The 15,815-nt window shown below is 38.6% G+C and overlaps 1 protein-coding gene across 2 annotated transcripts in view; it reads left to right on the plus strand.

Annotated features, from left to right (window-relative positions):
* Positions 1 to 1,249: 1,249 nt before the first annotated feature.
* BCAP29 (B cell receptor associated protein 29) overlaps positions 1,250 to 15,815 on the plus strand; it is a 49,515-nt gene continuing 34,949 nt past the window's right edge. Inside the window, exons 1-5 of one of the 2 annotated variants that reach the window (XM_032402381.1) lie at positions 1,250 to 1,327; positions 1,789 to 1,895; positions 6,219 to 6,319; positions 11,066 to 11,216; positions 12,347 to 12,482. In XM_032402381.1, coding sequence (XP_032258272.1) covers positions 1,804 to 1,895; positions 6,219 to 6,319; positions 11,066 to 11,216; positions 12,347 to 12,482 — 480 coding nt within the window. In that variant the 5' untranslated portion in view covers positions 1,250 to 1,327; positions 1,789 to 1,803. The other variant, XM_032402382.1, reaches the window with a different exon arrangement.

Genomic DNA, 15,815 nt, shown 5'->3' on the forward strand with positions numbered 1-15,815 from the left:
CCCCCTCTCATGTGCTCTCTCTCTTTCAAATAAATAAATAAAATCTTAAAAAAATAAAACTGCTTAATTCAAGTGTTTGGCAATATTAAATGGATCCATTTTAAACTAAACACTGTGTTGCCATATTTTTTAGGCACATTCTATACTTTCTTTTTTCAATTAACATATTTTTAAAGATAACTGGCTTTTTCATTTGATGTAATATGTAAGAATAGGGAGCTATAGTCAAAATTTGTAATTTTTGTGTTTGTAAATTAACTCTGAAGTGAATTAAACTAGTGCGTGTGCACAACAGCATAGAGTACGGTGCACAGCCTTCCAAAGGAACCAGTGTGGAAGAGCATGCGTTTGATTTAAAAAAAAATACCTTCCTTATAGTTAATTTAGTCTTTTTTCTCTCTTTTCTGTGTGATCAAGTATATTTGTGATAAGAAAAAGCACCCACTTAAATGTATTTTTAGGTTCTGTAATTATTTACATCATTTAATATTCCCAAAATAATTCTGTCCAGGAGGATAATACTGTCATTTGCATTTCTGATATCTTGTCAATATTTTAAAAAAATTAATAGAGTGTATTCACGCAATGCGAAAATCTGGAAAATAGTAACTGAAGGAATGCAGCCACACACATTGTTTTGTCTCCCTCTCATTCCCCAAACATCTCTCTAGATTGTATGGTCTCTTCCCAGCCTGCAGACAGAGCAGGGAAATGTTTTGAAGCTGCATATTTTTCCACGTTCTCACAAGAACAGAATGCTGCACAACCACCAATCCTGCGTCCTCCATTTAACTCTAGCGCAATCCCGGACAATAAGACCGTTTCTACCAAAGAAAGACGGAACAGGAAAGGACAGGAAAAGAGCGCCTTTCAAACGGGTCCACTGAATTCGCATCACCCTATCGAACCCTCCCGCTCCGGCGCCATTCCTTCTCCGTGGACCCCAAGAAGCTCTTTCGGAAAACGTCGGTTATCCGCGCCCCTCCCACCCAAACCACACTTTATTAGAAATTTACAGTCGGCTCTCTTGAAGAAGTTGACCGGGGAACCCCAAGCACTCGGCCGAAAAGTCTGAGTCACCCTCTAACTCCACCATCAATTAGAAAACAATTATTCTAATGGTCCTCACGCCGCCTGCGACCTCGGCTGGCTCCGACCCCGCGGTTCCGGTTTGGGAGCCGGCGGGGCGGGGGGGGGGGGGGGGCGCTCCCCCCCCCCCCCCCCCCCCGCTCGCCTCCCCGCCCCCCCTCGCCCCGCCGCGGCGTCTGACGTCCCGCGCGTCGGCTTGCGCGGAGCAGCGAGGGGAGCCAGGCCGGCCGCAGGCGGGGTAAGGCCGGGCGGGTCCCTGGGAGTCGCGGGCCCCGAGGCGGGGAGGAGCGCCAGGCCGCGCGGGGCGGCGGGGTCGCGCCTCTCCCCCCGCGGTTGAACCTCGGGAGCTGGCCCAGCCCGCGGCGCGTTCGCGGAGTGGGAGGGCCCCTCGTCGCGGGCGTTAGCGGAAGGTAGCGTTATGTTGCTGTCGCTGCGAGGTGGCCGGCAAGCACGTCCTCCGTGAGGCGCCGGCCGCCTCGTCGGTTCCGCAGGGCTCGCCCGGGAGGTGAAGACGCGGGCCTCCCGGCCCACCCTTGACCCGTGCCCCACCCCTCCCGCCGCGGGTTAAGGCCAGGCGCCTCGGGTTAGAGGAAAGTCGGAGCCCCCCGTCAGTCCCCTGGACTAAAACATTGCGCCCCAGGGCCCTTAACCAAGTTCTTTTCTTTGAAAGGCAGCAAAGTAAACGGTTTCTCTATTTAGGTGTGAAGAGAAAAAATGACACTCCAGTGGGTGGCAGTTGCAACCTTTCTTTATGCTGAAATAGGACTTATTTTAATCTTCTGTCTGCCTTTTATTCCTCCTCAGAGGTAGGATACCTCCAAATCGTTACAATAAGTATAAGTTACAATAAGTACAGGAAGCATGATTAGCTACTTTAGACTGTTTAGTGTGATATCGGAAAAGTTTTCTTAAGATTAAAAAGTTTTGAATGCTGATTATATAAAAGGTGCTCTTTAAACTCACAAATTTTAGGTACTGTCTAATAATATTAAAATATCACTTTATATAAAACTTTTTATTATATGTACAAACGAATCAGCTGTTTCCCCTCACTTCTAAAAGGAAAAGTACGCAGACCTTTTGGTTCTGTTGATTACAGATATAATAAAGCCATGGTTATACTTTTAATACATGTCGTCACCAAACCTAACCTTGTTTATTGTCCTGAGTTGGAACAGTGAACTAAAAAAAGGGAAATGGATAAGTGATGTTAACAGCATGCATGGGTGCAGAAATGTTTCATTGGGGCAGTGGAACAACAATGTAGAAAGTTAAGCCAGTAAATGATTCTTGGTGGTGTTCTTATGTAACCCAAAGATAGCTTCATTAATGTTTAATGGCAATTTTACCACTTTTTTCCATACACAGAAATAATATATACTGAAAGTGCTGAATATGGAAAGTACCACAACCATACATTAGCGTTAATTCCTTAAAGACCTTCAAAGGTCTTTAAGTACAGTACTAAATATTTAAATTGAAGCCTTGGCTCACTTTACCCTTGTAATAATCCTCATATTGCTCAGTTTGGGGGCTGTGGGGGATGGCTGTTAGTAGAGTGGACACACAGTGTAGGATTAGTTTCAGGTGTACAACCTAGTGATTCAACTTCTCTATGGTTATGCCATGCTCACCACAAGCGTATCTGCCATCTGGGGAGTTCAGTTTTAGATCCAGAAAGTTGATAGTATGAATGGTGAAATGCACTTTTAATAAAAATGTTGCAACACCTTTCTTCATGCTCATGACATAAAAGAAAATCTTTCATAAATGAGATCCTAGAGATAAATTAAGTGAGATCCCAATACTGGAAGAGACTTATGAAAATTTTTACTTTGAGTCAGCGTCCAGGTGATCTTTACATCTCTTAACTTGCTTCTTACCTACCTAGATTGCTACTCACTTCTGTCCTTGTCTATCAGCTATGCCATCACTTCTTCCTTACTAAAGAAAAAAAATTGAATCATACTGTAAGAAGGAACATTAGAGACCATTTTTTTCCAACCCACTCATTCAATAGTCTAAGTAGTCTAACGTCATCTAGCTGATCCATGGCAGACTCCAGACAAGAATCTGGCTTTCAGCCTAGTGCTTTTTCTACTCTACTGCTCATCCTGTCCATTTGTTTCAAATCTCTATAGTGCCGTTAGCTTTTTTTTTTTTTTTTTTTTTTTTTATTTATCTGAGAGAGAGAATGGGAGACAGAGAGCATGAGAGGGGGAGGATCAGAGGGAGAAGCAGACTCCCCGCTGAGCAGGGAGTCCGATGCGGGACTCGATCCCGGGACTCCAGGATCATGACCTGAGCCGAAGGCAGTTGCTTAACCAACTGAGCCACCCAGGCGCCCCAGTGCCGTTAGCTTTTTGGTAGTCGTTGCAACAAGAGAGTCCTGTATTCAAGAAAAGGAAAGATTTTATTTATAAACATCTGATTTATAAATAAGGCTTAAGAATTTGCAAATATATATATATATATGTATATATATGGTCAGTTAATATTTTCTGCATGAAAACATTCCATAGATTATGGATCTTTTTCTTCCTGCCAAATATTTTTTCTCTATACTATTCAAGTAGCTCTTTGATATATATGTAAATACACAGATTATATATAGGCTCATGTACAAATATACACAAGAAAATATGGTGTATATATATACATAACATATATATATGAACACAATTCATTTATAGTATGTCCTTAGTGTGTGTAGTCACATCTTTTAATATTTTATACATGTATCACCATATCTTCAAAGAAAAGGCTTCAATCTTTATTTAATTTGGCTATTATTTACTCACATAACCCATTGGTTAAAGACACATAGTTACAGGGGCGCCTGAGTGGCTCAGTCAGTTAAGCAGCTGCCTTCGGCTCAGGTCGTGATCCTAGGGTCCTGGGATGGAGCCCTGCATCGGGCTGCATGCTCAGCAGGGAACCTGCTTCTCCCTCTTCTTCTGCCTGCATGTCTGCCTACTTATGGTCTCTCTCTATCTCTCTGTGTCAAATAAATAAATAAAATCTTTTTTAAAAAAAAAGGCACATAGTTACAAGTCAGGCTTCCTAGGTGTATGTCCCAACTTTGCATGTTACTGCATGACCTTGGGCAAATTATTTACCATCTCTGGCCAGTTTCGCCATCTGTAAAATAGAGGTAATACTTAGTACCCACCTCATATAGTGGTTGTGGTGATTAACTGAGCTAAAATATGTAAAAGTGCTTAGAACCTTAGTATAGTAATGACTCAATATATAACAGCTATTATCATTTCCTCCTTGAATTGAGTATTAGTAGAAACTGCTAGTTGTTCCCTGTAGGAAATCTTTTTTGTGTTCCCTTTTATACTGACCCTTGAAATGTGAATTTGCATTGGGACTTAGATGAAGGTATTGCCACTTATCTTCTCTTTCTAAAAATATAAAATTTTTGTAATGAAAAATTTGATTAGCATCTCTGGAATTGGAAGCATAGAGGCAAAGGGACCTCCTCCATCTATATTAGTCTCCCTCCTCTTACCAACTTCAAGTTATTACTTAGGGTTGTTTTCCAAATTTATTAGTTAATAGTTTGTCCTAATCTTAAAGTAAAACTTTTTTTTAAGTTGTATTTGAAGTTTTATTAGGTGCTTATTACTTTTATGTCTCCTTTGGACTCCCATGAATCTGTTATTCATTTAAAATGCCCTCGTAAGGGGCGCCTGGGTGGCTCTGTCGTTAAGCGTCTGCCTTCGGCTCAGGTCGTGATCCCAGGGTCCTGAGATCGAGCCCCGCATCGGGCTCTCTGCTCTGCAGGAAACCTGCTTCTCTCTCTTCCACTCCCCCTGCTTGTGTTCCCTCTCTCGCTGTCTCTCTGTCAAAAAATAAATCTTAAAAAAAATAAAAATAAATAAAATGCCCTCGTAAAATAAATAAATAAATAAATAAATAATAAAATAAATAAAATAAAATGCCCTTCTACTGGGCCGCCTGGGTGGCTCAGTCAGTTAAGTGTCCGACTCTTGATTTCAGCTCAGGTCAGGATCTCAGGGTCATTAGATTGAGCCCCATGTTGGGCTCCACATCAGGTGTGGAGACTGCTTGAGATTCTTTGTCTCCTTTGCCTTCTTCCCCTTCCCCTGCTCATACACATGTGTGTTTACACTCTCTCTCTCTCTAAATAAATAAATTAATTAAATTAAATGCCCTTGTACAAAGTTTGTTACCTTTCCAATTGTGTGCTGGATTGCTTTGTCATTCCTGGTCATTTATAACCCATACTTTCTTACTTCTGTGTCTTTGCTTGTGCTGCTCAAACTGTCTAGACTATTTTTACCCCATTTTGTTTCCTCTATGTTCACATCTTGATCTAGGTGGTAATTACATGAGTAAATACTTATTCATCAACCTATTGGGCGCCTGGGTGGCTCAGTCGTTAAGCCTCTGCCTTCGGCTCAGGTCATGATCCCAGAGTCCTGGGATCGAGTCCCACATCGGGCTCCCTGCTCGGCGGGAAGCCTGCTTCTCCCTCTCCCACTCCCCCTGCTTGTGTTCCTGCTCTCGCTATCTCTCTCTCTGTCAAATAAATAAATAAAATCTTAAAAAAAAAAAAAAATTCATCAACCTATTTAAGATTTTTGTATTTTATGTATGTAACATCTCAATGATACTTTTAATTCCTTTGTGGTAAAAATAGAAAAATTCTTTTACTTGGAGCAGATGTAAAAATATATAGCGCAGAGTTGGACTCCCTATTCCTGAAATGTTGCTGATTATTAGACTAATAGGTCTTTGTTATTTCTGAGTTATTACCCAGATTAGAAAAAGATATAAGGTGATAACTTCTATCAGCAATATAACATGTTACTATAAGAATTCATGTATCTTTACTTTAAAAGTTACTTTTGCTGTAGAATGTTTAAGCCACCAGACAGAAGATAATGTCAGATTATCATTAAACTTGAAAGAGTTGTTCTTTATTTCATGAGCCATTCTTATGTCATATCAGAAGTTTTCTGATATGACATAAAAAATAAAATTTCTGTAATTCTTGTCACTCACTACACAGTTACCAAAATGTTAATTGAATATTTGCAAAGCATTTCAAAATCTTTTGTTTTTTTTACATCTAATGTAATTGTATTGCTTTACAGATGGCAGAAGATTTTTTCATTTACTGTCTGGGGTAAAATTGCAACTTTCTGGAACAAGGCTTTCCTTACTATAATAGTCCTATTGATTGTTCTATTTTTAGGTAAGTACTGGATTCCTCTTTTGATTAGGCTTAACTCTGGGGACTTTTTTTATTAATGAATTCATTGGATTTTTATTTAACTAAGTTGATGTTGCTATTGGGGTACAGTAGGCAGGAGCCATCCTGGGATAGCCACCGTGTATGCCACTGTTCTATGAGAAAATGTTTCCCATGCTCCATACCACCAGCCTCTGAAATGAATTTCTTTTTATAAAACTGGGAACAGCTGGTGTGAGAAGGTATGAGTAGGCGATTGTGGGATGTGATGTGAATGGGTTGTGAATGGGTTCATGCCTCATTTCAAAATGTCAATATTTGTCTCATGGTGTGCTATTGTTATCAAGTAAATCTCCAGCCATGTAAGAAATAACAGTAAAATTGGGCGCCTGGGTGGCTCAGTCGGTTAAGCGACTGCCTTCGGCTCAGGTCATGATGGGATCGAGTCCCACATCAGGCTCCCTGCTCCGCGGGAAGCCTGCTTCTCCCTCTCCCACTCCCCCTGCTTGTGTTCCCTCTCTTGCTGTGTCTCTCTCTGTCAAATAAATAAATAAAATCTTTAAAAAAAAGAAATAACACTAAACAATTAAAGGACAATAAGAAAAATGGGTCCCAGCTCTACCATCAACTAACTAAATGCCTTTTGGAATGGCATTTCATCTCTCTGAGTTTGGTTTATCCATTTGCAAAACAAAGCAAGAAAAAGCAATCATTTCTGCAGCTCCTTCTGGCTCTAGTATTGTGATCTTTTTTTTTTTTTTAAGTAATCTCTACACCCAACGTGGGGCTCAGACTTACGACCCCAAGATGAAGAACCGCAAACTCTACCAACTGAGCCAGCCAGGCGCGCCTGTAGTATTATGATCTTTTAACTCTAAAATTATCACAAGAATTTCTACCGAAAACTGCCACATACCCATATAAGGAAGGAAAACGGTAGTATAAGGTTTTTTTGGTTACATATATCAGAAACCAACTGGAGCTCACTTGAGCAAGAAAGGGGAACTTATAATAAAATACAGAGTTGTTGTACAGCAGCTCAGGGAAGGAAGGAAGCCAAATTCCAGGAAGGGACTAGTCTTAGGAACTGAAATGTCCTTTTTACGTCCCTTCATTGCTCCATGGGTCTACTTCATTCTTCCTTATCCCTGTGGACTCTGTTCTCAACTATATAGCTGTGGGCACCATATAGCTGCCAAGTATCATCACTCCAGCCATATGCCAGGATTAACTAGCCATTTCTGAATCCCAGTTCCAATTATAAAGAAAATAAATGAGCCAGCTAGTACTAAGTATCCAACCTTTGTCTGGTAAGCTATGGCCGGGGATAGGAGTCACAAAGCAGAACCATGACCTCTGGCTGGAACCTACTTCTGTGGGCAGAGTGGGTAATTAATTCTTAGAGAATAGGGACATCATGGATGGTTAATACAGGACCTTTGACCTTGGATGGTAAAGGCAGGCAGATAGGGACCTATGCTTTAAGCCTCAGTGTTTCCATCTCAGAATAGGGTAATTACACCTGCTCCACTGAGGTGTTCAAAGGTTTAAATGCAGTAGTGAATGTAAAATACACAGTCCAGTGTTCTTATCCACCAGAATGACAATGGTGTAAATTATGGAAAACCAGTAATTACTCAAGTTTCATTTATATTTTACTTTCAAATTTATTTCATTTTTCTTGTTGGTTGTTTCTCTAATAAGGTAATTATTACAAGGTGTTCGTGTTCCTGGAGCCAGTACTGACTGAATGTGTGTGCATATGTGTGTTTTAAGGGGTGGGAATAGGCAGAAAGGAAGCAGGAAACCAGGAATATGTTTAGTGTCAGCAGAAATGCATCCCAAGAATTTGAAAGGTTCCACGAGTGATCCCAAAAAAAAGGCTGTCTCCATGTGGTTTCTAGAAAACTGACCATACGGCACACCCTGCCCATATGATTGCCCCTGTTTCATTTTTCAGACATAGTTTCCTTGCTTTAATACAGGTGATTTTATTCTGTAGGTGGATTTGTATGGCCATTTACATTTATAAACTTCTTTGATATTATTTATTAATCTTCAGCATTTCTGCATAATGGATCCTGGAATATTTTTATTTAAAAGCCAAAGAAGCTGAATAACAAGCATAAGGATCCTTCATACTACTATGTGGCTTCTTTGGCCTGCTTAAAATAACTCATAAATACCATTGTGTTTGGGGTTTTTTTAGTTGTCTCGTGCTGGTTGGTATGCTCTTACTATATTATTGTGGCAATCTGAGAAATAGAGGAAATAGCCATTAAGATCAAGAAAATTTTTTAAAGATAATTTAAAACACTGGGGTACCTGGGTGGCTCAGTCAGTTGGGCTCCATGCTCAGTGGGGAGTCTGCTTCTCCCTCTGCCCCTCCCCCTCTTTGTGTGCACCTGTGTGCTCTCTCTCAAATAAATAAAATCTTTTTTAAAAAAAGACGATTTCAGGGCACCTGGGTGGCTCAGTAGGTTAAGCGGCTGCCTTCAGCTCAGGTCATGATCCCAGGGTCCTGGAATCAAGCCCCACATCTGGCTCCCTGCTCAGTAGGGAGTCTGCTTTTTCCTCTCCCTCCACGTGCTCATGCTCTCTCTCTCTTTCTCTCTCGCTCACTCTCAAATAAATAATAAGTAAAACCTTTTTAAAAAATAAAAAAGACTATTTCATATACCTTTCTGCAAATAATTTTGAATACCTAGATGAAATGGATAATTTTGTAGAGAAATATAACTTACCAGATGAATTCTAGTAGATAGAGAAAATTTAAGCAGACAAATTTTCCATAGAAGAATTACAGAAAGTTAAAAAAAAAAAAAAAGCTACCCCCATCAGAAAAGAATAAAACCAGATAGCTTTGCAAGAAATTCTACCACTTTGAAAAAACAGACATTACTTTTTTCTCTTATTTTTTATTATTATGTTATGTTAATCACTATACATTACTAATGCTGCTTAAACTGTTCAGGAATTTAAAGAATTTAAAGAAATTTATGAAGCTAGAAAAAAGAAACTCTCTAATTGAAAATAAACCAAAAAAAGTTAAACCAAATAGAAGACTGGTAACATGCTACACAGAGAAAAAAATGTTCACAGCAGCATTAGTCATAATAGCCAAAAGTTGAAACAGTCCAAATGTCTTCAGCTGACGAATGGATAAACCACATGTGGTATATCTGTACAATGCAGTGTTATTCAGCCATAAAAAAATAATGGCAGACTGCTACGTGGTGACACAGATGAACCTTGAAAACATATGCTAAGTGAAGGAAGGCAGACACACAAAAAAGCACATAGTAAATGTTTGCTTTTATATAGAATGTCCAGAATAGGCAAATTCATGGAGACAGAAAGTAGATTGGTGGTTGCTGGGAGATGGGGGAAGGGCAGAATGGATTTGGGGTTTCTGAGGGGGTTGGTGAAAATATTCAGAAATTAGTGGTGTTGGTTGCACAACTTTGTGAATATACTCAACACCACTGAATTATATACTTTAAAGGGATAAATTTTAAGGTATGTGAGTTATAACTCAATAAAGTTGCTATTAAAATTAAATAGGGGCACCTGGGTGGCTCAGTCGTTTAAGTGTCTGCCTTTGGCTCAGATCATGATCTTGGGGTCCTGGGATCGAGCTGTGTCAGGCTCCCTGCTCTGTGGGGAGTTTGCTTCTCCCTCTCCCTCTGCCCCTTCCCCCTGTTCGTGCTCTCTTTCACATGCTCTCTCTCTCTCAAGTAAATAAATAAAATCTTTAAAAACTAAAATAGTAGTTTAAGCGGCCTCAGTTTTCTAACTGGAATCTCTTTCCTGTGGCAATAACTCTTTCCTAAGAATGCTGATGGCTACATGAAAGAAGCAGTCTGAGTTGTTTGCCCCACTGATCTTTGAGACACCTAAGGGGCAGATACCTTACCTAGGACCTACAAGAATCCAGTGACTTAAGAGTGCACTAAATATAGATAGGAATAAGCTGAAATCTGTTTTCCACTAGAAAGAAATAGATCCCCTGTAGCCTCTGAGACTTAACGGAACTGAACACATCAAAAGTGCAGCTCTCTGAATGTTTCTAGTAGCAGATGCCGTCCATGTGTCCGTTGGGGGAGCACATGCCCCCATAGGTCAAATTCCATTTTAACCTATGCCAGTGGAAATGTCAGTGTAACCAAATATTTCTAAAATCTCAGTAAAGTCACATTACTATTACTAGGATTAATTATTAATAATATTTTAATAATATATTAATGTTACTTTAATAATATTTAAATAACTTAATTTTACTTTAATACTATAATAATTTGATAATATTGAAGGAATAGTATAATAAAATGCTAGTACAGTCAGGAAAATAGGATAACCTCTTGGAATTGATTGGAATGGGAGATGACCTATATGCTACTGTCAGTAGGTTGGATTTTACTCAATCTATTAGGGATAGAAAGAGTGAAGGATAACAGTTTGCAGTGTAGCTAGAGATGAGAGACAGTACAATTATAATAAGCCCTAGATAAAGAGTAAAAAAAAAAAAATCTTGTTCCATTCAAAGGTTCCCACTAACATCCATTTGCAGAGCGTCTCTTTTGAGTATGGTGCCCTCCCAGGGATAGTAGAGGAAAAGACAAAAAGAGAGCCCATACCAAAAGTCCATTATTTAAAAGTCAATTCAGTTGTTCTAAAACTGCTTTCCATTTTAAGAGTAATTGTATATTATTAAAAGTCAAAATAATGTTTTCTCTTTTTCTCTAATAGATGCTGCGAGAGAAGTAAGGAAGTATTCCTCTACACCTGCCATTGAAAAAGGCTTAACCAGCAGACCTGGAGCCTATGAACATGCACAGATGAAACTTTTTAGGTCTCAAAGAAATCTTTACATTTCTGGATTTTCATTATTTTTTTGGCTGTAAGTTTAAAAAAAACACAATTTTAAAGCATGATTTATGTTTCTCTTCCTCATTTTTCCTATCTATACTATAGAATGCGGATGAAATACCCAAATGATAGTCATTACGGCTTGTAGGTTTGCTAGGTCCATAAGGCCCTGCGTGATATGGCCTTACTTTTCCCTGGAGCCTTTTCTCCTACTATTCTCTGACATTCACACCATGTTCCACCCACACTGAGCTTCATCTGCTCATGCACTCATTCTTGCAACAAATATTGAGTTCGTATTGTGTACCTGACTCCTTCCTACTTCAGGGTCTTCACACATGCTTTAACTTCTGCCAGAACACTCCCCTCTTTCCCGGGCTAACTTTCTATTCATCCTTCAGCCCCTTTCACAGAGAATCCATTTATGATCATCACTCACCCCAGAAGCAGGTGGTTGGTCTCTGTTATATGCTTCCATGGAGTGTATCTATATATGTATATTTTTTGAGTATCATTCATGGTTGCAAGTAAATACTGTTTTAACTCTTTCCTCCCCAACTAGAACCTAAACTCCCTGAAGGACTCTGTCTCATTTCCTGCCGTGTCCCCAGTACCCAGCACAGTGTTTAGCAATTCTGAACACTTGGCAGAGGAAATACCTGTTGAATGAATATTTGAAGATACTAATTTCTATTTCTAACAATGGAAGTTACCCATAAACCGATGTGAATGAGCAGTTTTTAGGCTTGGCCAGCCTCACACAATGCTCTTTAAATAGCAAATATCGAGGTGGGGGGGGGAATCAAAGAACAAAAACGACTTCTCTTAGTTGCCCTGCCACACTGTCTGAAATTCTGTTTCTCCTCCTCCTGGCCAAAGGCCTCTAGAAAGAGGATAATTAAATTAACAAGTACTGCTGAACCTGTCTTCCAAATGCTAGTCTTATAACAAAGATTCCAAAGGAACAAGATACAAGCTTGTTTTGACAGAAAGATTAAAAAAAAAAAAAAAGGAAAGAAACAAACAAGCATATGTCCTCCCTAAACATTATCTCCCTCCACCATACCCATACCTAAAGGGGAATCATTTGACAGTGACTGTTTATCTTAAATCAGTTTCTAATGATTAGTTATACAGTACTTTGATGTTTTTGTTTTTTAGAGTGTTGAGACGTCTGGTTATCCTTATTACGCAGCTGGCTAAAGAACTGTCAAACAAAGGAGTACTTAAAACTCAAGCAGAAAATACTAATGAGGCTGCCAAAAAATTCATGGAAGAGAATGAAAGACTAAAACGGGTATTTAAATTTGCTTTTTGAAAATGTGTGTGAATGTTCTTGGTTTTCCTGAGGTATATTATTTTTCAGTATCAAAAAGAACATTTTTGGGGCGCCTGGGTGGCTCAGATGGTTAAGCCTCTGCCTTCGGCTCAGGTCATGATCCCGGGGTCCTGGGATCGAGCCCCGCATCGGGCTCCCTGCTCCGCGGGAAGCCTGCTTCTCCCCCTCCTTCCTGCTCGAGCTCTCTCTCACTATCTCTGTCTCTCTCAAATAAATAAATAAAATATTAAAAAAAAAAAAAAAGAACATTTTTATAATTTGTAAGCAAAAAGCGACCATAAGTAGCAATATTGTTCTATGAAATGATTGTTTCAAAGTGTCTTATTCTCCTTTATATTTGTTTGTTCTCAGTTTCCCTCCATAGTAGAATGCCAATGAACCTATTTTAATGCCATTGAATGTATTTCCTATGATTAAAAGAAAAAGCAGTGCTGGGAATATGGATTTTAATTCCTTCATTACCATTAATTTTACTTTATAACTAAAGCAAATCTTTATGTCTCTATGTTTCCATTTTCTTTTCAGTTAAATTATTTTTTAAATAATTTTTAAGGCTGATTTTTTTTTGTTTTTCTTTTAAATGTTCATTAATGTAGGGAGCAGAGGAAAGTAGTTAATGCTAGATTGATGACTGCACATAATGTTTAAAAATCTTTAATTTGGCCATGTTGCTGATACTCCTTTGAGAACCCTATGCTGTAATTCCTCTGCCATTCAGGCAGAGTGTATATTAGGAACTGATGTTTTCCCTATCAAATAAAAAGAACAAATGAGAAAATTATAGCTATAAAATTACTTTATTTTTTTCTTAAGTATAAAATTTAGGAATAAGATGTCATAGCTTGAGTGTTTGCTGTTCATATTAAGTCCCATAAGTTTTGCTAATTCTACTTCTTAGAAGAAAGTGTCAGTGGAACCATTCAGAAGTGAAACAAATTTTCTTAAAAAAAAAAAAAAAAGCACTCCTAAAATAATAAAATAAAATGATTTTCCTATTATAAATTAATGAATTACAAATAGTCAATTATGTATTACCCCGTTACATTTATGTAAAAAGTATTGAGTTTAATAATAGAGAATTAAAATACTTATCTTAGTCCTAGAGCCTAGCCTCTTATAGAAAGAATTATAAGTACCACCCTTTTTCTAAATGAGTTAGTCAATACATAATACAATAGAAGGTTTTCCAGAACCTGTTAAATAAGGCAAACCTCACTGCAAAAAAAAATTGTGTTTGATGCTATAATATAATGGTCACCTATTCAGAACCCGTGTTTTATTTCTAATGATGTCTGCCTTATTTTTCCACTACAGCAAAAAGGTAAAGAAATACCTTTTCTCATATAAAACAGCACTCAAAAATGTTTCTTTGGGGGTATTGTAACCAGCATCTTTTAAGGAAACTTTTAGAGAATAGCATCACTTTATTTTTTACTTTGTTCTGTTTTGAAAAGGCATTGATCCATAGATGTCATGTAAATTTCCCTTTGTAGTAAATATAGTTCTGGGAAATCAAGCTTGTGGTATTTCTGTATTCAGAAGCAGGCAGTAAGTCATGTCTGCTTTTTTGGCATGTTTCAGCAGCAAAATGAGCCTCATTTTGTACCTCAGTATTACTTGTTTCATTTCCTATCCTTTGATCTTATTTCAAAACGGTAAAAGTAAAAACAAAACCCTCAAAGCTTTAATATATGATGGCTAAACTCAAAAGCACCCAGCATTGTATTTGTAAACTTACTGTGTACCTATCTTGATTTAAAATTATGCCCGTCGTGTTAGAGTAATGAGTTCTAATTACTAACAGAACACTGCTTTCTTCCTCTTATTCTTTAGTTGTTTTCCTTTTACGCATCAGCTTTAAGAAAATGGAAAGTGTTTTTGTAAAGTTTTGGTACTATTAGTTTTTTCGTATACACCATAATTAACATACTTAAATTAGTCTTGTCCTTCAAAAAAAGCACCTTCCTCAAAACGTTTTTGGAATTTTCTTTTAGTATTATTTTCACAACGAGTTACCCTTGCAAGGAAATTTATTTAATGACTACTGATTCTTTGATTCCTCCACAATTTCTCTTCTTTTTTTTTTGGTTTGTTTTCCTCCCCTTTGATTCCATGCTGTCCTGGTTCCCTGCTTCCTGTATTGGAAGGATCCAGTCATTGGCCCCAGATCATCAGAGACACCTAAATATGCTGAGCTAAAGCTAGCACACAGTAAGGAGAAAGTTTGTGAGCTGCACATTAATACTGTCAGTACCCAAAGTGTAACTAATTCACCAAGAAAAGCCAGAGGTCAGAATATCAAAGATCACTTCTGTTTTGAGATATTTCATGTAGATTTTGAAATATTAGCTAAAGAAAGATAAAACTGCTGAAACAACTATTCTCTATCAGAGACACCTTATCTAATGGAAAGCACTTTTACTGTGAGATCCAAGAGACTTAGGTGTTAGTCCTAACTCTACCAGTAATTAGCATTGTGACCTGGGGCAAGTCACCTCACGTGTTCTCAGGTCCAAGGTTACACATATAGCTAACACTATGCCAGGTACTGCTTCAAATCCTTCACAGTAAGGTATTAGTTCTTAATTCTTGCAACAACCCCATGAGGTTGGTACCGTTATTATCTGTATTTTATATATGAGGAAATGGAAGCACAGAAAGGTTAAGTGACTTACACAAAACCATTCAACTAATTAATAATGACAGAACTAAGATTTGAATCCAAGCAGCCTGGCTCTAGAATCCACACTCTTAACCACATTGTTTGGTGCCCCTTGTGTGCTGTCTTCTAAAATGACTTGCAGATGGTGCCTGAGACCCCTTTCTGTTCTGATCCTCAGTTAATGAAATAATTATAAAAGACCAGTTAACTTTTAATTAACTGCTTTAAAATAACAACAGTGATGGAGCTTTACTTCTTCCCAGTTTTTTTCCCAGCCACTGGCCACGGTGGTATAAGGTGGGTGGGACAGGGACACATGCATTATTCTAGCTAGTAGCTAGCTATGGAATTTCAGTTCCAGGGCTCTTGGTCGTTCTCCAGCACCAAGTCACACATAATAAAACTGGACAGGTTTGCAGGTGAAAGCCTATTTACAAGACCAACACAAACCCAACTTTTCCAAGTCAATGGCATAATAATTCAAGCAGTCAGTATAAACATTCCTGCAACTCAGTGGTTCTCTTCCAATTTGGGTAATCACCGGAGACTGTGTGAACTGAATTCAGTGAAGTAACAGCTAGGATTATTTTGAACTCGAAGTGGGCAACAAAACAAAGATTTGGAAAAAA

This window comes from Phoca vitulina, unplaced genomic scaffold, assembly GCF_004348235.1.
Source record: "Phoca vitulina isolate PV1807 unplaced genomic scaffold, GSC_HSeal_1.0 scaffold4, whole genome shotgun sequence".
Taxonomy (NCBI): Eukaryota; Metazoa; Chordata; class Mammalia; order Carnivora; family Phocidae; genus Phoca; species Phoca vitulina.